At 44.7% G+C, this 24,310-nt stretch overlaps 1 protein-coding gene across 1 annotated transcript in view; it reads right to left on the bottom strand.

Annotated features, from left to right (window-relative positions):
• Positions 1 to 1,133: 1,133 nt before the first annotated feature.
• Positions 1,134 to 24,310, bottom strand: part of Loxhd1 (lipoxygenase homology domains 1) — a gene marked incomplete in the record, with an annotated part of 174,362 nt that continues 151,185 nt past the window's right edge. Inside the window, 4 exon segments of the mRNA XM_017796306.1 lie at positions 1,134 to 1,922; positions 13,073 to 13,231; positions 14,687 to 14,819; positions 19,380 to 19,550. Of these exon segments, the coding sequence (XP_017651795.1) occupies positions 1,442 to 1,922; positions 13,073 to 13,231; positions 14,687 to 14,819; positions 19,380 to 19,550 (944 nt within the window).

Below are 24,310 nucleotides of genomic sequence, written 5' to 3'. Positions count from 1 at the left end.
CCATGCCCTGTGAGGCCTGCTTGCTGGATGCGATGGACATAGCCACAGTTCAGTGTAGGTGCTATATTATAGCCACACATTAATTCATTCAGTCCTCATAATAACCTAGGAGTTGGGCATTATTAAAATGTTCTCTGTTTTGCAGGTGGGGAAACTGAGGCCCAGATAATATACTAGAGGTCTCAGGGCTACAAAGAGACAGAGCTGGGGTAAAGACCCAGGCTACCTGCTCTCAGAGCCCACGTATTTAGTCATTGAAGTAGCTGAGAGTTCCCTGAACTTGCCCAGAGTGATAAAGCATGTCTTGGGAGAGGACACAGGTGACACTGCAGAGTGGGGAAGCTGCAGCTGGTGCCCTCTTGGAGGAGACTTCCTGGTCCAACTCCCCTCCTTAACATTTCTCACTTTGCTAGAAACTCAGGAGTTGGGGCCGAACTCTGCCAAGCCTGGCCACATGTTGCCTGACTCTGAGTGTTGGCCAGAGTGTTTATGCAAAAATGTGTATCTGTATGCATTGTGCATGCATGTTTGTATGTGTGTATGCCTTATAATTGTGTGTGCATATGTGGGTGCAGGTGTGTATGCATGTACACATGTGTCTATGTGCCTATGAGTGTATAGCTACATGCATGCACAAATGAACAGTTATGTTGACTCTCCATCAAGGTCATGTCCTTGAGCTTCTGTCTTCATTCTGTCCCCCATCCTCTCTTAGCTCTCAGTCAAAATATTGTCCCCAGAGAGCCACAGGCAACATTAGCTAAACAGCCCTCCCAACTCACACTGGTAGTGACCAGGCTGCTTCCGGTGTCACCTCCATCATCTCAAGCCTATCTGAACTGTGTTACCATGGGCTGAGCTAACAACAGGCCCCAGCCCATGTGTTCTTTGTAAAGCTGTGTGAAGAGTTATCTACTTTTCAGACTCCTAGGTCCCAAAGCACTTCCTCCTGATATATATTTTGCATTTGCCCCTGGATTTATAAGAACTGGAAAAAAGAAGCATACATTTCTTAACAAGCAGATGCTAAAATGAGTTCTATGTGGGGTGTGGTTGGTAATAATTTAATTAGCCCAGCTTTTTTGGGGGAAAAAGTTGTTAATTAGTTTTTGCTTAAAATATACCATCTTGATGGCCTCTCCTTCCCCACTTGTCTCCCCTGGGTGAAGCCCCAACTTTCCATCCACAGCAAGTCTGGGCACCGCTGTTATTATAAGGAGAGAAAATTTAAAATGGTATTGTACAGAGATGGATTATGACATGCTGAGTCTGATTCCTGTAGGTCTATGAGATGGAGAAGGTGGAGACCAAGATCCCACAGTCACAAGAAGCAAGGACTTATAAGAGTCTCACAGGCCTGCTGTCCCCTAGTCCCCACTCCTGAAGGTCTCAGGAGATGACTGATGAACAAGGTAGATACTGGAAGGTGTACTAGAGCATCTCAGACAGAGGGGAAGAGGTCTCGCCAGGTGAGCCCATCCCCCCGAGACTTGTCCAGCCACCTGCCACAGGAGAAGATGGTGGCCACCCCAGTGCTCGTGTTGGTGACCTCCACCTTCTCTACCAGCCAGCCTGAGTAGTAACCGCTGCTGTCGTGCTCCAGCCGGACCTTGCGCAGCTCGCCCAGCTCTAGCGTCTCCAGAAAGAAACGGTCGGTGCTGCCCCGCTCGAAGAGGTTGCGCATTTTCTGCTTCAGTTCCCGCTTGCCCGTGTCCCCATTTGCCCCAAAGATGGTCACAAAGACATTGGCATCGGTGCCCGCTCCTGGCTCGTAGCCTGTCGTCACAATGACCTCATACTTGACTGGCACCAGGGTCTGGAGCTTACTGGCAAAGCTCTCCGTTGTCTTGGTAACCTCAAATACCTTGAAGTACTTCCTCTTCCTCTTGAGGGGGATGAGGCTGTCGCAGTTGAAGAAGTACCTGGCAGAGGGGTTGAAGAACAGATAGGAATCAGCTCTGAAGGCACCAGCAGGGCCCTGCATCCTCTCCTATAGGCTCCAGCCGGTTATTCCACCCAAGATTCTGAGGCTAGAATTGTCTAAGATGTGAGTATGGACTAGATCTTGAACTTCACAGTGGAGTGATGCCTCATCCTCCCAAGTGCCCCTTGTCTCTTCTCTTACTCCACATACTCCACATCCAATCCAAAAGCAAAGCCTGTTTGGTCCTAACTTTAAAATGCACCCAGAACACTCCCAGTTGTCCCCATTCCCCAGTATCTCTTTGGTCTGAATCACCATCCTCTACCCCAAGACTACCAGGAGCCTTGGAAGTAGCCTCTGTGCTTCTTGTTCCCTGGATTTGGAACAAATCCATTTGCTATGGTTTCTTCTAATCCAAACTGCTAATTGTGGAGTGCTGTCCTCCAGCCCCTCTTGAACCCTCAGCAACTGTAGTTACCCACTCACAAGAGATCTGCACAAGATTGGACCTCTCAACATTCCATCATGGAGTTGGGAAGGGGCTTATGAGGCCCCACCCCTCCCTGAGCACTTATAGACAGCCATTGCTAGGAAGAAGGGCCAGCAAGGCCCTTGCCCCTCTTTGACAATTTATAGGCAGTTAATGGTTGCAAGGGGGGCGTTCAGTTATATAGCTGCTTATAAGTTGCCTGTGTTCCTCTAAGTAACCATGGACCCATGTTCCTATAAGTAATTCCAATTAAACTCATTAGTTCACCAGTCTAGTCTTGGATGGAATCATTTCTTTGTTCTACTACTGGTGACCTTTCTGGGGTGAGTAGATGTTTGTTCATCTCCCCAGGAGAAGTTCACACAACACTAATATTTTAGCAGCTTTGGAAATAAGCACTCTTGGTGCTTGCTAATGAGTTCAGGAATGCAGCAGTGGAAGAAGGTGCCCAGGGGTGAATACACTAGGGATAGTTGGAGAGCAGCTATCTTAGGAGGTGCTCAGCAGGAGCAGTGGCAAGAAGCCGTTTTCAAAAGACCCTTGCTGGGTCAGCTGCTCAGTGGCTCCAGAGGCAGAGCTCCCTCCCTGCACACTGAGAACCCACAGCAAGTGTCATAGGACTAGACTGAGACCTGGATGGCAGAATACCTCTAGGATATATAAAGGGAAACACTGAATCAAAACTGTAGTGTTCAGCAAAGGGGAACTCTGATCTGAGCCATAGTCTCTAGTGCGCCACATAGAAACAGGAACAGTACCAGCTCCTCACTCCTGAAAGGGGCTGCACATAGGTAGGACCTGCACCAGACCTCCCTCCAGGAGTACCGGCACCCCACCCCCAGAGAGCACATACAAAACAGGACCAGCACCTACACTAAGCATCTGTGGAGCCCGCATAGTCAAGATGAGCACCCATGCTCTGGGTACTCAAGAGCAAAAGCAGATCCCATATCCATGACCCACCCCCTCAGTGACAAGCACTGTACCCTCCCTCCATGAGAGCCCTTACATAGGCAGGGTCAGCACCCAAGCCCCATGACGGATTGTGCAGATTGGCTTAGAGTTTGGTGTCTTCATGCCTTACTTTTCCATGTGTTGGGATTGTTTGGAGCTGCTGACTGCATTTCTCCTCTCTCTCCTCTCCTCTCCTCTCTCTCTCTCTCTCTCTCTCTCTCTCTCTCTCTCTGTGTATGTGCATGTGTGGGCACACATGTGGAGGCAATACATTCCTCAGGTTCCATACACTTTGCTTTTTGAGACAGCGTCTCTCTCTTGGCCTGGTACTCACTGATTAGACTAGGTTGTCTGGCCAGTGAGCCCCAGAGATCTGCCTGTCTCTGCCTTCCCAGCACTGGGATTACAAATATGTGCTGCCATGTCTGGCTTTTTAAAAAATGTGGCCCTGAGGATCAAACTCAGGTCCTTGTGCTTGCATGGCAAACACTTTACTAGACTGAGCTACCTCCCTGCTCTGACTGTATTTCTTTACCACTTTCTCCTAATTCTGTGTTTAGATGGAGCTGCCTTGTCACTTCCCTTCATCTTTATTGTTCTCCTCTATTTGCCTTTTCCCTCTCTTGTTTTCTCTCGGTGGTTCTAACACTAAGTGCTGGTATTACTCTGCTTGCTTACTTTCTATCCCTACCTATAGCAACTACTGCCTTAGTACATGCCATGCTGTTTCTTTACTCCCCCAAATTTATTCACATTGAAAGGGTGTGATTGCTTTTAACTGACTATTACTGTATTTTCATAGGTCTATCCATAGATATGTATGCCAACGAAGATAGTATTCTACTGTTGGAGTAGTGCTGGAGATAAAGTACTAGACTGAGGGTTTATCTATATACCCAGTTCCATGAGGACAAGTTATACCTCAACTCTTCTGTAATCTAGCCCCACTTGAATATTGCAAATACTTAGACTGAAAGTACATGCATGATTTTTTAAAAGATTAAAAATAGACAACATACAACCTAATTACAGATGAGCAAGACCCAGTGCAGAAACATAAGAAATATGAAAAACGGAGGCAACATGACTCCTCTGAAAATGACCAATTCCATAGTAATGGACAAAAATGAGAGTGAGTTAGATGAAATTCTAGATAACAGTTCAAAAAGATGACATAAGAATGTTCCACAAAAATCAAAGAGAACATTAATAAATTCCTGAAAGGTTACAAAGAGAACATAAACAAACAGCTGAACAAAATAGAGAGGCCTATAAAGGTCATAAAGAGGAAATTCAACAAAGATAAATGCTGTAATAATGATAATTTGGAAATGAAAATCCAATAAGTAAAAAAAATCCTCACCTCAATGGAGAGCTCACTCAGAGCATGGATTAAGTGGATGAGAGATTATCAGGTCTTAAAGGCAAAGTATATAAATTAAAACATTGAGACAATGATAGATAAAATAAGAAAGTAAAAACAGAATGTCTGAGGTCTATGGGACACCATAAAAGACTAAGTATATGAAGCATGAGTATAGAAGAGAAAGTTCAAAATAAAGGCATAGAAATAATAATCAGTAAAATCATAGCAGAAAATTTCCCAAACCTAGAGAAAGAGATGGCCATCCAGATACAAGAGGCATTTAGAATGCCAAACACACAAGACTAGAAAATAAACTTCCCACATCATACTTTAGATGAAACATTAAGACAAAGAAGAAGGAAAGAACAGTGAAAGATGCAAGAAAGAAGCACAAAGTCACATATAAGGGCAACTCCATGACAATAACAGCAGATTTCTCAACAGAAACTCTCAGTTCCAGGAGGGTGTGCAATAACGTACTTCAAGCTCTGAAAGACAGTAACTACCAACCCAGGCTACTGTTTCCAGCAAAACTATCCTTCATAATTGACGGAGAAAGAAAAACTACATGATAAAACAAACTAATGAAATTCATGATCACTGAGCCAACACTACAGAGGACATTTGAAGGAATCTGCCCATTGCAGAGAGAGAAACAAATCCATGAGGTCATAGGAAAGATGAACTGCACTGGAACAGCAAATAAGAAAATGATGTGACAGGAAAGCACCAACATCACAAAAGACAAGAGTCAATACATAGCTTTCAGTGATAACTATGAATATTAATGGTTTCGATTTTCTAATCAAAAGACACACATTAGTAAATTAGATTAAAAAGCAGGCCCATCTAGTGTCAGGCATGGTGGCACATGCATTTAATTCCAGCACTCGGGAGGCAGAGGGAGGTGTATCTCTGTGAGATCAAGGCCAGCCTAGTCTATGTAGTGAATTCCAGGCCAGCTGGGGCTGCAGGGAGACCTTGTCCCCAAAAAGAAACCAAACAAACAAAAGGCCAGACCCATGTATTTGCTGCCTATAAGAAGCACATACATCACTGGCAAAGATGAGCACAGTTTCAATGTGAAAGAATGGAGAAAGATATTCCAAGTGAATGGAACTAGAAAATGAGGAGTAGAAATACTAACATCTGATAAATAGACTTTAAACCAAAACTAATTAGAAGAGATAAAGAATGTCATTTCATATTGATTAAGGGAAGAATCCATTAAGAGAATACTATAATTGTAAACATATATGTGCTGAATACTGGCCCTGCCAATTTCACAAAACAAACACTACTGGATATAAAGTCATAGACTGATCTCAACACAATAATAGAAGGTGACTTCAGGACTCCACTCTCACCAACAGGTTATGTGACTTAAAAAAAACCAAACAAAAGAAATATCACAGTTAAATGTCATAGTAGATTAAATGTACTTAACAGATACATACAGAACATTCCACCCAAACACTGAAGTATACAGCTTTTCTCAGCAGCCCATGGAACTTTCCCTAAATAGATGACATTTTAGGAGACAAAGCAAGTCTTAACAAATAAAAGAAGACTGAAGTAATTTTCGTATCCTATCTGATCACAAAGGAATAAAGTCAATGGTAAGAAAAATTATAGAACATAAACTTATGGGGATTGAACAACATACTACTGAATGATGGATTTGTCATTGATGAGATCAAGAGGGCAATTAAAAACTTTCTAGAATCAAATGAAAATGAAAAACAGCATACCAGAACCTATTAAACACAATGAAGGCAGTTCTAGGGGTGGGAAATTTATACCTATAAGTGCCTACATTTAAAAAAAAATCAGAGCGGTCTCACAATAGCTTGATGATGCTCCTTAGAGCCTTGGAAAAACAAGAACAAGCCAAACCTAAATCAGTAGATAGGAAGATAACAAAGATCAGGGTAGAAATTAATGAAACGGAAATGAAAGGAATAATGCAAAGAAGCCATGAAACAGAGAGTTGGTTCTTCAAGAAGATGAACAGGACTGACAAACTCTTAGCCAAACTAAACAAATGAACAAAATGACCAAATCAATAAAATTATAATTGAAGGGAGAGACATCATAGGAGACATCAATGAAATTCAAAAGATCATTAAGGCATACTTGGAAAACCTATATTTGAAGTGGTAAGGGTGCTTGCCACCAAGCCTGATAACCTGAGTTCAATTCCAGGAACCTACACAGTGGAAGGAGAGAATCAACTTCTGCAAACTGTCTTTGGACCTCCACATGTGCACTGTAGCATGTGTGTGCAAGTGCACACACACAAACGGAAAAATCCTTTCTTTAAAAAGAAAACCTAGGCTGGGCATGGTGGTGCATGCCTTTAATCCCGGCACTGAGGAGGCAGAGGCAGGTGGATCTCTTTGAGTTCCAGGCCAACAGGGGCTATAGGGAGACCCTGTCTCAGAAAGATGAGAGAGAGAGAGAGAAGAGAGAGAGAGACCTCCTGATAAATTTCAACATCCTTTTATGATAAAAGCTCTAAGGAAACTAAGACTAAAGCAACATGATAAAAGTTATATATGAAACACAGGTAACATTGTATTACAGAGGGTAAAACTCAAAGCATTTCCACTAAAGTCAGGAATGAGACAAGGGTACCCACTTTCTCCACTCCTATTCAGAAGTCTTTTAAGTCTTAGCTAGAGCAGTGAGACAAAAGAAATAAATAAAAGGGACACACACACACACACACATACACACAGATACCCACTTTCTCCACTCCTATTCAGAAGTCTTTTAAGTCTTAGCTAGAGCAGTGAGACAAAAGAAATAAATAAAAGGGACACACACACACACACATACACACACACAAAAGAAGTCAAACCATATTTGCAGATGATATGATATTGTACGTTAGAGGCCCTAAAGACTACCAGAAAATTCTTAAAAGTGAAAAACATGTTCAGCAAAGTAGCAGAATAAAAAATATATATGACAAACAGTAGCTTTTTGTATATCAATAATTTACATGATGGGAAAGAAATCAAGGAAACAATTCCATTCTTAAGAGCTTAAAAAATACCTAGGAATAAACCTAACCAAGGAAATGAAAGATTTCTACAATGAAAACTTTAACACTGAAGAAAGAAATTGAAGACACTAGAAGGTAGAAAGGCCTCTCATTCTCATGGATCAGCAAAATTAATAGAGTGAAAATGGATATATTACCAAAAGCTATCTATAGATTCAATGAAATCTCCAATTCCAATGGCATTCCTCACAGAAATAAAAAAAATCCCAAAATTCATATAAAAGCACAAAAGACCCTGAATTGCACAAAGCCATCCTAGCAAAAAGGACAAAGCTGGAGGCATCATGCCTGCTTTCAAGTTATACTACAGAGCTGTAGGATCAGAGCAGTATGGTACTGGCACAGAAACAGATCAGTGGAAAAGAACAAAAGACCCAGAATAAAAGTTGATGCTGTAGCTACCTGATTTTTTACGAAAAAGTAAAAAAACATACATTGGAGAAAAGTCAGCTTCAACAAATGGTGCTGGGAAAATTGGATATCCATATGTAGAAGAGTAAATTAGATCCCCATGTCTCACCCTCTACATTATCCTTTCCAAGGGGGTGAAAGGCTTTAATATAAGACCTGAAATTGAAATTGTTAAAGGAGAAAGTAGGGGAAACCTTTCAAAATACAAGCATGGTCAAAAACTTTCTCGGATTCTAATGACTCAGGAAATTGTGCCAAGAACTGACAAATGAGATTGCATGAAATTAAAAAGCACAGCAAAGCAGAGTATCAGCAGAGTGAGGACACAGCCCACAGAATGGGAGAAAATTTTTGCTACTTATACATCTGACAGAGGACTAATACCTAGAATATATAAAGAATTTCTAAAAACTAAATACCAAAGAATCAACAACCCAATCAACACATGTACTAACAAAATGAACAGCTCTCAAGAGATAAAGTACCAATGGCCCAGAAATGTAGGAAAGGTTTAACATTCCTAGCCATCAGGGAAAGGCAAATTAAAACTACCCTGAAAATCCATCTTACCCTGGTCAGAACGACTATCATAAAGAAAACAAATAACAGCAAGTGGTGTTGAGGATGTGGGGAAAAGGAAACCTTTACTCACTGCTGGTGGAAATGTAAACTAGTCCAGCCACTATGAAAATCAGTATAGAAGTTCCTCAAAAAACTACAACTAGGATTGTCATATGACCCAGGTTTGCTGCTTCTGGGTATATACTGCAAGGATCCTAAGCACATCACAGAGCTACCTGAATATCCATGTTTACTGCAGCACTGTCCACAGTAACCAAGTTATGAATCAGCTAAGAAATCTGCCAACATGAATGAATAAAAGAATGTTACAGTATGTGTATATACAATGGCATTTTTATTCAGCCACAAAGAATAAAATGCCATTAGTTGGAAAATAAATGCAACAACAAATCATCATGTTATGCAAATAAGCTAAACTCAGAAAGACAAATATCACATTTTTCTCATTTGTAGAGCCTAGATTTTTTTTAACTTAAAAAAATTTTTTATTGAGTTTCTGTATTCTCATATAACAATTCTCAGTCAAACCCAGATCCCTCATCTCCCCACTGGACCTCATGCACTCTGACACACATTGCAAGTCCTAGCTAGTCAAGCATTTGCACTCAAATGCCCTTCAGTACAAATTTGTCCAATGGAGCCCAGTCAGTCCATCCAGAGATTGTGTGTAAGGCATATTCTCCCCCACCAGCAACAACCAGCCTCCAACAGCTTTCAGTCTAGGCCTGCTACTCATCTCTCTCCTCCCCTCTGGGCCCTTGTTCAATTGAGTTGGTACGGGTCCTGTGCTCAATGCCACCATTGCCACAAGCTCACATGTTCAAGCTTCCAGTGGCCCGAAAGCCTCTGCTTCCCTGGGCTCATGAACAAGCCCTGGCTCTTACCGTCTTTCTGCCCCCTCTTCTACAATGGTCCCTAAATCATGGGTGAGTGAGGTTCAATATAGGAATCCCATCCAAAGATACTCACTCTGTAGTCTCTTATTCTTTAAAACGTGGGCAGTTGTGGTCCTCTGTGTGCATTGCACTCTGATGTACAAGGAAGCTTTACTGGGGATCCTAGATTTTTTTTATAGATACATAAAACTATTTATGTGTATATGTGACATGAAAATAGAAGGAAGTCCGGAGAGGCAAGAAACCAGCGTGAGAGGGGAAGGAAAGAAGAGATGGGGGAGGAAGAAGGGGGAAAATGTTAACAAAATACATGATATACTTGAAAGACTTCAGGAAACAATACTATGTATAATGAGTAGACACTAGTAAAGAAAATTTTAATATTTTACATTTGTTTTATATGTGTTTATGAGTATGGGTACATGTGTGAGTGCCACAGCATATGTGCAGAGGTCAGAAGACAACTTGTAGGAGTCTATTCTCTCTTTCCATTGTGTGAGACCCAGGGATCAAACTCAGGCTTTCAGGCTTGGCAGCAAGGGCCTTTACCTACTGAACCGTCTTGCTAACCCATGATGCCAATTAAGAATTTTTTTCAGGGCTAATAAACAGCCTTATTTCCATTGTACAGCATCAACTTTATTACATTCTCAATTTGCCATTAAAGTGCCAAAAATTCTTAAAATAAAAAAAGACATAAAGATGCTTTGTGGGAAATTATTGTTCTGTTTTGAGGTCTCTCCTCCCCAGATTTATCACTTGATGTATTCAGATTTTGTTACAGAATTCCTTTGAAGGGGATACATTCTTTGGTTTGGGGAGGGTAGGGTCTCCCTGTAAACCCAACTGGCCTGGAACTCACTATGTAGACCAGGCTGGCCCTGAACTCACAGAGATACATCTGCCTCTGTCTCCCAAGTGCTGGGATTAAAGGCATGTACCACCTCACCACGCTGGTTTAAAAATCCTTTAAAAAGTCTTTTTAATGCACATTCCCAGTGATAGTTGTGATTCTGTGTATACGCACAGGTTGTAGGGTCACATACGTGGTTTCCAAGGGTAGCCTCTCTCTTCCTTTTTGTTTGGCTGTGTCTCCTTTCTCCCTGGCTTCTGTTGTAGCACCCACCTTTACCTTAGATAACCCACGCCAGAGTGGAGGATACAGCCTGCCACATTTCCTCCATTCCTCCCAACCCTGCCCAGACCACATACACATAGACATATGGAGACATCTGTGTTCTCTTTTCTGAACAGCATCATATAAAACATGTTTTCCTGCATCTTGGTTTTCTCACTTGGTAATACTTCCTGGGAATTGCTCCAAGTCATCTGGTACATATTTAGTTCATTATTTTAAATGGCTAAAAAATTTCCATGTTCGGATATAAGGAACAGTTTTCTAATAGACATAATTAGAAAATCACCAGAATGAGATCCCCCAAATGCTCATGGTGGCCATTGCTAATGGGTCGGGCCCTGGAGAAATCTCACCATCTTTTACTTACCATATTTTACCAGTCTTATTTGAATTTTTATAGTGATTATCTATCTCTTAGATAAGTGATTGAGATAAAACAACAAAAGTGTTTCCTGTTTAAGAAAATGGATAAAATCTCTCTGTGTGTCCTTTCCCTGAATATGTTAATGTTGAACAAGAACTGGCAAGAAGGGTTGGTCATGTAGCTTGGTGCAAAATGCTTGCTGAGCATGTGTATGGCCCTGGGTCTCATTCCTAGCATAAAAAGTAGACTACACATATGAGAGAGGGAGGGAAGGAGGGAGGGAGAGAAGGAGGGAGAGAAAGAGAGAGAGAGAGATTAAGTGGAGTTACCCTACACAGAAAGATAATACTTCTCTCAGACGCCATAGGTTATAAAAGAAGAAGCCCAGTGGCAGGTGTGGGATACTTCCCTTAGAGTTGTTGGTCAGAGGCATCTAAGAGACCCCCAAACAACACAGGCTATTGAACATTGCTCTTGATTACTCACTGGAATTTGATGGCAAGACCTTGTTACTAAAACACCATATACTTGGGTCATAGGAAATGAAGAAATCAAGCTGGTACTGACCTGAAAGTTTCCCCTCTACTGGTTAGCTTTCATAGTGCCAGAAGGTACTATGTAGGCTGCTGGGGGGAGCAGAAGTCATCAACAGTCTTGCCCAACTGTGAATCCTGTGAGCTACAATAATGACTGTCCTGGCAAGATATGCTCATTGGTGCAACAGTAGCAGGAATGTTATGGGGTAATCCATTGCTTTCTGATTGGATTTGAGATCTGCTCCATGGGACAGAACTCATGCCTGAGACTGTAAAGTCAGCTAAGTACCTGTGGCTTGGTAAGTCATAAGTTCCAGAGGGGAACCTACTACTACTATTTTGCTAAGTGAAACTAGTATTAAACTGCCTTCTAAATATTTATCTTTACACCCATAGATTAGTGCAGCTCCTAACCCTCATCAGAAAATGGCTCCTCCTACCTGGATCCTGAGGCCTACACCTGGCTGTTGCTTCTGTGTAGGTAATGGTCCCCTTCCCAAGGGAAAGAGAGGCTGTAGCGTGTAGGGAGAGCAGGGACAGCTTCAGGGGGTTACATGATAGGAGAGGGACCAGCTGTTACCTGGGTGAGATGCCCCAGCAAGCAGTGGCATGCTAGCTTTGGGGTTGCATATACCCCCAACTTACTCCCCACAACAAGCCTTGGCTTCCCCTTCTCAGACTACTGGCTTCTTCTCAATGTCTTCCAGGCTTTCCAGAGCCTTAGGGCCCTTCCTGGTTTGCTGTGAGGTTACCAAGTAGTTTTAATTATACTAACTGATGATTGTGCCTATGTTGACCAGGTAGCTAAGGCTCTTAGTCACCCAAAAATGGCTGAGTCTCCATAGGGCCCCAATGGGAGAGATGCAGAGTTCATCACTGTAGGTACCCAGAAGTAGGTATGCCATAGGACTGACTGGCTGGCCTGTCCCTGTCCATAAGAGACACTCTCTCTGTGACCTCCTAAGCAGCAGCCATGTAAGCAGCATTACAGAGGGAGGGAAGGAAGGAAGAAGGAAGGAAGGAAGGAAGGAAGGAAGGAAGGAAGAAAGAAAGAGGAAGGCAAGAAAAGCCTTTGTTGTCTGCCACTGTATGCCTTTCTTGACATTCTTGCAAGGAAGCCTTACTAGCTTTAAAGGCAGGACATACCCAAGCTCACCTTATCTACTCCCTTGCCTCTGGTGATAGATACATAGTTCAGATAGCTTCAGTATGAGACAGCTGCCTCTTCTTGTCCTGTCTTAAAAGCCTTCTGAATGGGGTAACCTTGGCCTTGAAGGACACCCCCCACCTTGCTGTGCAGTAGAAGTCCCCACTGCACACCAGGGTCAGCTCTATACTTACACATTGCCATATTCCATCTCTGTGATAGTGATTGTCTTGACGTGCCACACCAGCTCTCTCTTGGGTATGAACCGGTCCTCCCTGGCCAAGTGGCCTACGCAGAGGGAGACAACATCTCCTAGGAAGATGCTGTCAAATTCAAATGTGTCTGTGGTTCCCCTGTAGGAAACAAAGATGGGGGCCAATGAGCTGCCCATGCCCACTGACACAGGCAAGCATTTGTTGAGTGCCTACTGTATTCCAGGATAGTATAGAAGGCAAGAGCAGATGTCAGTCCTAAATTCCTTGAGGGATTCAGAAGCAAGTTTTGGAACAAGGCAATGAAAAAGTCCTGCTGGCTACCTGGTTCCAGGACATGAACGGCAACATCACTGTCACTACAGACTAGAGCTGAGAGGAGGGAGAAGAGGTGGGTGTGGAACTATGGAAGGTGGTGAGACTCAAAGACAGATGGAGGAGGGAAAGGAAAAATTCCACGATAAGGACCTGTTTTTGAAAAACCCTAGGATGGGAGTAGTGGGGCATGAGGGAATCTGCTTGGAATTTGGATCTATGAGGGCTATGGTAATGGGGAAGGCAGGGTGGGGGCAGTCTGTGGTGGTCTTTCAGGGCCAGTCTAAGGAGCTCAAACTCTGTCCTCATGGAAGGGGAATTTAATGAATGGAATGTGATATCCTACCAAGTTCATGTGTTGAAACCTAGTCGCCAGTATGATGGCATTTGGAACTCAGTCTTTGGAAAGTGATTAGGTGATGAGGGTGGAACCCTGGTGAAGATCAGCACTTTTATAGAACAGGCCCTAGAAAGCTCTTGCACCCTGTGCTGGATAGCTTTAGTGTCAACTTGACTCACCTGGGTTGAGGGAGCCTCAATTGGGGAATTGCCTTCATTGGACTGGCCTGTGGCCATATCCATGGGGCATCTTCTTGATTGTTGAGTGATGTGGGTGGTGCCACACCTGGGAAGGTGGACCTGCGTTGCATAAGAAAGCAGGCTGAGCAGGGGCCAGGAGAGCAAGTCAGTAAGCAGTGATCCTCCATGGCCTGTGCTCCAGCTCCTATGTCCAGGTTCCTGCCCTGAGTTCCTACCTTGGGCTCCCTGATGACCTGGGAGATGTAAGACAGATAAGCCCTTTCCTCCCCAAGTTGGTAGTGGTCAGTGTGTTTTGTCACAGCAATGGAGAAACTAGGACACACTCCTTCTGCTATGTGAGGACACAGTGAGAGGACCCCATCTATGAACCAGGAGGCAAGTGTCACCAGATATTGAATCTGCCGGTAGCTTCAAGAACTATGGGAAACAGATTTCTGTTGTTTATAAGCCACTCTTTTATATAGAGCAGCTTGAATGGGTTAAGGTGGTGGAATAGGGGAAGTAGAGACTAGCCATAACAGAGACGAAGTGAGCATGAGCCACTGATACCACTTGGAATCAGGGGGAGAGTTCTGCATTGGGATGAGGGATAATGTCTTCAAGGGAAGCAAAAGGTGGCACACAGTAGGAACTCAGCAAGTACTTGCTGGTTAGGCCCATTTGTAGCCCACTCTGGGGGAGATTCTTAGGGTCCCTCATTTGCCCACCCCACCCCCATTCCATCAAGCACCCTCTTCCTACTTCCGAAAGGCCCGCTGCCTGGAAGAATTTTCCACAAGGAACTCTTTGGATCGATTCTTCCTGCCCTCCAGTATGAGCCACACGTTCTCCCTGGTTTCGCCTCCGTTGCCTGTTTCTATGACAATCTCGTAGGCTGCAGGAAGGAGGAGAGGGTCAGCAGCGGGAAGTAGCAGCTCCACCAGGAAGATGCCAGTGCCTCCCCCAGGGACTGTCATCTGGCCTCAGGCCCATCATCACAGCCTGGGAGTGAGGAGGCAGGTTAGCCTTGCTGAGGAGATCTGGGCATAGTAAGCACAACTGATGATCCTGGGAATGGAATGAGCAAATTCTCTGCTGGTAAATATGAGAATATAGGAGCCTCTGGGAATGACATGGGAGGTAAGGATAAGTTCTCAGAGATGATGGGGCCTGGCTCTCAGAGTTCCATGAGTCCCCAGGATAAGATGCAACACAGAAACCACATACCCAGAAGAGAGAAGAGAGGCAGGCCAGGCTACAGAAAGCACAGTGGAAAGACACAGCAGGCTAGCAACCCCAGAGAACCTGGAACTCACTCTAGCATATAGCCCCACCCCATCTCCCTGTCAGATTCACAGCAGTCTCCCTGCCCTGCTGTCCTGCCCAGCATGTCTGCACTGGCACCTCTTCACCAACCTTCATAGAGGGAGTGCCAAATATGAGGAGAACCAGGGTCAACACTGAGCATCCCTAGGCTAGAACATGATGGCATCGCAGCAAAGGGTCAGAGTGTTGTGGGGTGCAAGGAGACTGGCTCTCAGGCCTTCTCCCACCTCAGCTCCGGGCACCTGCCCTCATGCTCTCTTTAGCCTCTCACCTCCTTGGAGCTCTGCCACGCTCCCTTCTTCTGCCTGAATGTCCACTCACTCCTCACTTCCTTCTGTGTATTCCCTTGTCAGTCTCAGGGAGACCTACACCAAACACTCTAATTAAAGTGGTTGCCTGATCCCTCTACACTTCTGACCTGTCTTGCCTCATGGTGTTGTTTTCTCTTGTCCTTGTCACTGTCTAACATTCTCCATCATTTGTTTATTCATTGTTTATTGTACCACCTCCTCCTTCCTATATGAGTATTAGCTCCAAAAAGGCAGGTTTGTTCATTGATAGATTTCCAAGTGTCCATAACAGTGCCTGGCACGTGATGGGCCTTCAGTAAATATGTGCCGAACGAAGGTAGGAATGAATGATTGGATTAATCACAGGAAGCTTCATGAGGAAGCATGGCCTTGAAGAATAGCTGGAATTACAATGTGCAGAGGATGGAGGAATGTTCCCAGGCAGAGGGAAGAAACAGAATTGTGGCATGCGATCCAGCCCCTCTCTCCAGTGACCAGGCCAGGGATGGAGCCAGCATACAGGAGGACACACTAAATGTTTGCCTATGGTGGCTTTTAACCATATAGAATAAACAGGTGGGTAGTCTTAAAGCAAGAATGTCAGAGACACGTGATGGTCATGGAGGAACGGCAGATCGAGGGCAGGTGTGCTTCTGGTGGGCATCCAAAATCTACTGCCTCCCCTTATCAGGACTTTTGTACACCAGGGAGCTCCTATCAGATGACTGGGAAGGACTGAGACTTCTGACCTATCAGCATCCTCCTTAGGGAGATACTTTTTCCTTCTGGGCTGAGGCTATTCAACCAGAAAGGTGTGGGGCTGATGCTGCCAACAGTCATCTTCCTGGGATACAGGGAAAACTCGTACTAAACAGAGCCAAGACAGAGTCACACATACACCACTGGGGCCTCCAGGTACAGCAAAGTCTGAGCTAGAGCCACCTAAGGCTTTCAAGTTCCAGGAACCAGTACATTTCCTGGAGGCAGCATAGATACAGCTTTCAGACACGTGCCACTAAGAGTCTTAACCATTCCCAAAAGTTTCTGTTTGACCCTGTTGAGACTATCAAAGGATAGAGGTTTCAAGAACACGCATGTGACAATGGCCTCTATTGTCTGGTGGAGCAGTGAGTGCAGCATCCCTGGTTTCTGCCAGCAATCTGGACCGCAGTGGGGCTGGAAACATTGCAGATAAGCTGACAGAGCAGACTTAAAAGGCTTCAAGAGTCGGGGATAGGGAAATGAAGGGTTGGAAAGGGGGAAGCTAGAGGGTATTCCAGCAAGAGAGATGTGTATGCATACTTCCAGGTATGTGCAAGCGCACATGTGCACGCCTAAGTGTGTAACCTTGCTGTCTAAGCTGGATCCTGGAAAAGCGGCAATCAAATCTCTGGAGACTCGGACATTAGGATTATGCCCGAAGACTACCAATGGCTCTTGGCTTTGGCTGTATGTTGGAGTCACCTGCAGAGGTGCGCCCTTGAAGAGGGCTGGGAGCAGCATCGAGAACTGGGAATGAAGCCTGGGAGCAGGAGGATGAGTGCCATAGATGACTGCTAGAGCTCAGTACCAGCCACGTCCAACAAAGAGAAGGAAGCCTAGCGTTGTGCACTGGGCTTGGATAACCTTTCTGGGTTTTTGTTTTCCTTTTCTGTAACTCAGAGCTGCAAATTGCACCCGACAGGCCCCTTAGGGTGAATGTGAGGTTTCCAGGGTCTAATGAGATTGAGGCTCTATTCAAGCCAGAGGGGATGTTTATGCCTCCAGACTGAATGGCCAGAAGTGATCCCCATCAGTGACACCACTATGAAAGTGTCTTGAGGGCGGGGCTGGAGAGATGGCTCAGCAGTTAAGAATACTGGTTGTTCTTCCAGAAGACCCCAGTTTGTATTCCAGCACACACAGGGCAGCTAACAACTGTCCATAACTCCAGTTCCAGGGGATCTAACAGCCTCTTCTGTCCTCCATGGGCACTGCATGACATGGGTGCACTTACATACATGCAGGCAATACACTCATACTCATAAAATAAAAACAATAAATAAAATATTAAAAAATAAGAATCTTGGGGGTATGGGGCGTGTCCTCTGCAGTCAGGATAGGGCATGACATTTGAGTGTTTAATATGGATTTGTCATGTGGTTAAATAAAGGTAGCTGAGAGTCCGGATCAAAATCGGTGCATGACATGCTCAGGACCAGCTGTCATCTGAGAACATAGGCACGGTCACTTGTGTCCTTGTGAGCAGCCCAGCTAGGTCCATGCTGCCCCCTGCAGGCTCATGACATTGACAGATGGGTTCAGGCCCTCTCCTGGCTCCCTGCCCATTCTCCTGTTTTCCACACCCACAGAACTCCTCCACAGCCTGAATTCTGCAAGTCTGAGCAGCTATTTGGCTGTTTAAAAATCTAAGGAGGAGACTTGGCAATGGAAACCGGCCTTATAGATGACTCCTCCTCTGAACACCAGTGGCGTGAGCAGCCTCCATTGCTCACTTCAGCTCTGGTAGGGAGCTTAAGCTTCTCCCTCTGAGTATATTGTAAGGCTCTGCATGAAAGGAACATATCTTCCATTCACTGAAGACCAATTCACCAAGTCCCTACTGAATTCCAAGGGCCACAGTACTACAGAGGGCAACAAACATATGTGATGCTGTCCTGGACCTGTCACAAGGCAGAGTGCATTACTCAGGGAATCCAAAATAAAACTCTGCACCCAGTAACTCCTTAGGAAGTGTAATTACAGAAGCCAATAGCACACCCTCTGAATCAGGTCACAGATTCTCTCCCCCACAGGAAACTCCACAAATGGAGTTCAGTTCCCATGGAAGTGCTCCCAGGCACACAGTGCTCACAACCTCTCAAGACAGTTAACTTCACTGGTTTGGACACCTGGCAGAGATAGTAGTAGTCTTCTAGCCATGGTGCATACTTCCCTTCCATAGTATACAGTGACCTACAGCTAGGGGCTGCCCAGCTAGGGCCCAGTTCCCAGGTGCCCTTGGATCTGGCAGAGCCATGTGACTGGTTCTCACAAATAGAATGCAAGTTAACGTTGAGATGGTAGGGGAGGGTCTTCTAGTTTCCTTTCTGTGAGAAATGTGGATGACATGTTTGGAAATGGCAGGGACACAGATGGAAAGAGCTTGAGCCCCTAAGTCACACCATGAAAGGCATCCCACCATACTCCCACACTGGACTATATACATTGCAGAAGTGAGAAAAAAAATTATGTTGTGCTAAGATGCTGAAATTTCAGGGTTGTTTCAATAACTAACATTAGAAAATCCCTTTTTTAATCAGGCTCTGCTTTTAGTAAGCTTCTTCAAACCCACTGATCACCAATACTGGCCTGAGTATTAAAGAAAAACCTTCTGAGGCCTTGGTGGCCATTTGTCTTAGGAATGAATCCCTCTTTCCATCTCAGTGTCCCCCATGGAAGGGACAAAGGAAAAACAGCTGGTGGGGATCCCTGCTCCCCTGCCTTCAGTTTCTAGGAACCCTATTATCATAAGCATCAATTGGAATTAGGCCATGAAATAAAAACAAACCTGAGAGAGCTTCTTGGCCAGCTTCCAAACCCAACCAAGCCCTAAGGTCAAGGAAAACTTGTCCCCAGTGGATTTTCCTACTACTTCATTAGTACCTGTGATTCAGGGCCATAACTGTCTTAGCACATCCAGGCTTTCAGGGTTAGGGAGTTTACTCAGGAATCTCCCTCCTCAAGCATCAGAACCCTTGCAGCTATATGGGGCTCTCTCATTCCCATACCATTCCCCACCTCCCTGAACCAGCTGTTCTTCATCTACAAGGATCAGCCCAGGTGATCCCACTGCTTACTGGTCTCCTCCAGTTCATCACGGATCTCATTGTTTGCACATGCAAAGTCACGAATGGTCTGCCCGTCACCCTTACTCTTGGAGAGCCAGCAGTCACACTGGAAGCGGAAGGTCTCATCTCGGGAGTTGTCCTTCACGTCAACATAGCTCAGGTGCCAGCCAGGAAATATCCCTGTGGAGGACAGATCATGGGACTGGGGTAGGAAAGTGGCCTCCCTCTCTGTCCAGACCTCCCTTCCTCCATCCATGGCTATGTGACCTTGGACAAGTTTCTTGTCTTCTCTGGACCCTAATCTCCTTGTTGATAAATGACCAGTTGGGTTAAATGGTCTCCGAGAACTCCTCCAGATCAGAGGTCATAGGTATTTTTACAAAATGTTTAGAGGAGCTCTGCATGAGATTTAAGCTATGAACTTTAAGAAATTGCACTAATGTTTTACTGCAAATTTCTCCCACCAAGAATCTAATATAGACAACTGACTCACATTGGAGGTCTCTGGCCCAAGATGTAGACCTCTCTGGATCTCCTTAGCTGAAACTTCTGCGGCTTCCTGATATGTTCACTGAACTCATGTCAATGATCTTTCTGGATCAGTTCAGGTATCAGCTCCTCCATGAAGCCTTCCCTGATGTCCCACATCACTCCTGAGGCTGTATCAGGAGTTCTCCATGCTCCACAGAACCCCAAATCTGTCTGGGTACACCTTTTAGCCTTGCATTGCCATTGCTTATACAGTCTCTTCCCTGAGACCAAGGGTGCCTGAGGGCAGACTGCGTCTTGCTGGGGTTTGTTTTCCTAGAGCCTAGCAGTGTAACTGGCAGATAAGTATCTGCTGAATGAATGCTGAGTGAATAAATATGGAATGCGTTGGGGGGGGTTCTTGGCTAAACTGTTCAACAGTCAAAGAAGGGCCCAGAAGCTGCCGTTTCTTTGGGGTATGTTCCTGAATTTGACACATCTTGGGCTGATCATGAGCACAGAGCTGCTCTGTTGTAATTGGCAGGGCTTCCCTTAGAAGTGTTCCCACCACAGTGTAGCTGGCAAGTGTGGGCCAATGCATATTTGCCAGGACAGCTGCATGTGGCTTACACTGTGTACTGCTTCCATCAGTCTCCACTCAAAGTCCTTGAGAACGCTGAGCACCACAGCCTCACAGAGAGAGCAGTCTCAGTGCTCTGACAGGCTACGTGACAACATGCGCTGTTCATAACCAATTCCACAAGCCCCACACAGATGTGTTTCACGTCCACCTCTTGTCCCCTCAGGCCACTTGGGGCTTTGGAGACAGCCCCACTGTCACCAAAAAGTCTCTCTCTAGGAACAGACACTGCAGAGATCCTGCCTCTGCTCTCAAGAGTCACACAGACTCATAAAGCAGACACTCCCAGTCACCCAGATTTCGGGTGGGTCATACATGTGTGCATTGCTCCAACTTTTAAAAAAATGTTACTGTTTGAGAATTTTATACATGAATATACTGTGTTTTGACCAAATCTGCCCCATTTCCTCACCTCTGGCTCTTGTCATTACCCCACCCCACCATGTTTCTCTCCCAACATCATGTACTCTATTTCAAACCCACTAAGTCCACTTGGTACTTCTGGTATGTGCGTGGGTACAGGGACATCGACTGGAACACTGGCAGCCTATCAGGGGCCATATTCAAAGAAAACTGACTCTCCCTCCCTCAGCAGCCATCAATTTCTAATAGTTCCTTAGTTAGGGGTGGGACTTTGTGAGCTCCTTTGCCCATCCATGCTAGAATTCTGGCTGCTTGATCTTGTGCAGGCCTTGGTGCATGCAGTCACAGTCACTATGAGTTCATGTGCAATGGCCAGGTCATGTTCAGAAAACACTGTTTCACAGTAGTCCTTACAACCCCCGCCCCACACGATCTTCCCTAAGTCTCACAGAGAGAGTAGATATAGATGTCCTATTTAGGGCTGAGCACACCACAGTCTTATTCTCTGCATTTTGAACAGTTGTGAATCTGCATTTATCACCATCTTCTGAAAAAAAGATGCTTCTCCAATGAAGAGTGTGCTGGATAGCTTTAGTGTCAACTTGACACACCTGGGTTGAGGGAGCCTCAATTGGGGAATTGCCTCCATAGGATTGGCCTGTGGCCATGTCCATGGGGCACCTTCTTGATTGTTGAGCGATGTGAGAGGGCCCAGCCCACTGTGGGTGGTGCCACCCCTGGGCAGGTGGGCCTGTGTTGCAGGCTGAGCAGGGGCCAGAGGAGCAAGCCAGTAAGTAGTGTTCCTCCATGGCCTGTACTTCAGCACCTGCCTCCAGGTTCCCACCCCGAGTTCCTACTTTGGGCTTCCTGATGAACTGTGACCCAGGAGATGTAAGATATAATAAACCCTTTCCTCCCCAAGTTGGTATTGGTTAGAGTGTTTTGTCACAGCAATGGAGATACAAACTAGGACAAATAGTGAAAGCTGTGCTAACCCATGGGTATAAAGATAAGTGTTTGGGATGCAGTTTATTATTTGTTTTTATTTTATTATTTTATTTTATTTGTAAGAGTATATTGCCTGTGTGTGTGTGTGTGTAAGTACACCTATGTTGTGCAATTCCCAAGGAAACCAGAAGAGGGCATGAGATCCCCCGGAACTGTAGTTGCAGACGGTTGTTAGTTGTCATGTGAGTGCTGGGATTTGAACCTGGGTCCTCTACAAGAAAAGTCAGTGCCCTTAACCACTGAACCATCTCTCCAGCCCTTAGGGTGCAGTTTAATACTATGCCCATTTAGCTGAATAATAGTAGTGAACTGTCTCCTAGGGCCCATGATTTACCCAGTCATGGGTTCTTGGCCCAGTTAACAGTACCAGGCATGAGTTCCATCTTATGGAGTGGGCCTTAAGTCCAATCTGAAAATAGTTGACTACCCCTATAACATTTATGCCTCCATTGTACCAATGGGCATATGTTGCCAGAGTGGTGATTATTGTAGCTCTCAGGTTCATAGTTGTGTAAGATTGTTGATGACTTTTCTTCCCCAGTAGTATGCTTGCATCTTCTGGCACTATGAGAGCTAGATAGTGTGGAGGAAGCTTCTAGCTCGATACCAGTTTGATTTCTCTGTGTCCTATGACTCAAGTATGTGATGTCTTCATCAATAGGTCTTACCATCAAGTTCTGTAGGGTAACCAAGAGCAATGACAACAGCCTGAATACTATGTGGATCTATGGGACCCACTTGAAGTGACCCATATCTGGCACTCAGCTTTTTGTTTGACAGCCTAAGGCAACTTGGAAAGGCATTATCCCTTCATATAGCATGACTCCATTTAAACTCTTTTTATATATGTATGTGTGTATAGTTTAAGAAGCTTCTACAATAGTAGGTTTCCATACAGCGTTATCAAAGGTCTTTAGTGTTAGTTATCCCTAAAAGCATGTCTTAGGTTTTGTGAATACAGATCTTTACTGAGATGGAAAGCAGTGAGTGCTGACAGAATTGAACTTGTGAAACACTTGTTGAGTTACATAGTGGTGGGTAAATTGAGCTAATTTATTCACAAACTTGCTTTTTACTTGATAAATTTTTTCACTTTTCTACAATTAGGGCTCATTTCATTTGTAAGTTTACAAACTGGCTGCATCGGAGATTGTTCCAGAAAGAATCACAAAATTGACTGCAGAACTTAGTGAACCTCTGTGCACAATGGGAATGATGCAGACAGGGCTGTAGGAGTCTTTTTCTCCAGCTTCTAAGTAGAACATGGAAAGGAAGCAGCAGGCAGAGAAAAAGAAGACTCTAGGGCTGATTGTATTGAAGAAATCCAAATGGAGAAGTTTGCTGATCTTTCCCTCACCCTGTATACCCTGTGCAATCTCTCTCTCTCTCTCTCTCTCTCTCTCTCTCTCTCTCTCTCTCCCTCTCCCTCTCTCTCTGAGGGGGGGTTGTCTTACCCCATACCCAAATTCTCTTTTCCAGTTAGAATTCAGTAATGAAATGCTTTTCTGCTATACAGCAGACTAACCCCAACCCCCTTTACATAAAAGAGACGCTGTATTCCCTGCTGGTTTTCTTGCCCCATTTTGGAAACGTTGAGTGTAACTGACACAGTCTAACTATAAGTTTCTCCTTCTAAAAGCCTAGCCAACATGCAAGTGGAATCAGACATCTCTAGGCAGTCTCATGTCACCTGGCTTTGCTAGTAAAGGAAACAGAATGCTAGACAGACCCACAATTATAGCAAGTGTAACTGGTAGTCAGCAGTAGCCAACTGGTGGACCAACAGTCTCCTGAAACTGGTTGTTAGAGAAATCACTTCCTACAAAGCCCCCCTTTTGTTGTTCTCCATTTTTTACAGACAGCAACACTCCACACAGTTTGCCACCTTGTCTTTGCTCACACTGACAATCCACAGTAGAATGTGGATGTGTACTTTGCTCCTCATTCAGAGGAGCATAGATCACAAACTGTTTACCTTGTCCTTGCTGATGGATAGCTACTTAACTCCTGATACTTTGGCTCCTGCCCACCATGCTCTTATCAATATTTTTCTCATAAATAGCAACACTCCACACAGTTTGCCACCTTGTCTTTGCTCACACTGACAATCCACAGTAGAATGTGGATGTGTACTTTGCTCCTCATTCAGAGGAGCATAGATCACAAACTGTTTACCTTGTCCTTGCTGATGGATAGCTACTTAACTCCTGAGACTTTGGCTCCTGCCCACCATGCTCTTATCAATATTTTTCTTATAAATCATAGTAATTTTTAAAAATCACAACCAGATTAGCCACACTGCCATTTAAAACCCTCCAATGACTTCCCATCAATCCCAGAATAAAACAGAAACTTCCAAGACATAACTTATAGGTGGCATCTAAACCCTTTCTACGTGTCCAATTATTCTGTACTGCTCACAACCTCACTGAGCACATCACACCTACACTAAGCTTCTTCT

This window comes from Nannospalax galili, unplaced genomic scaffold (genome assembly GCF_000622305.1).
Source record: "Nannospalax galili isolate Female #2095 unplaced genomic scaffold, S.galili_v1.0 scaffold169, whole genome shotgun sequence".
NCBI lineage: Eukaryota > Metazoa > Chordata > Mammalia > Rodentia > Spalacidae > Nannospalax > Nannospalax galili.
Note: the sequence above shows the minus strand (reverse complement) of the source record. Positions and strands in the feature narration are given on the sequence as shown.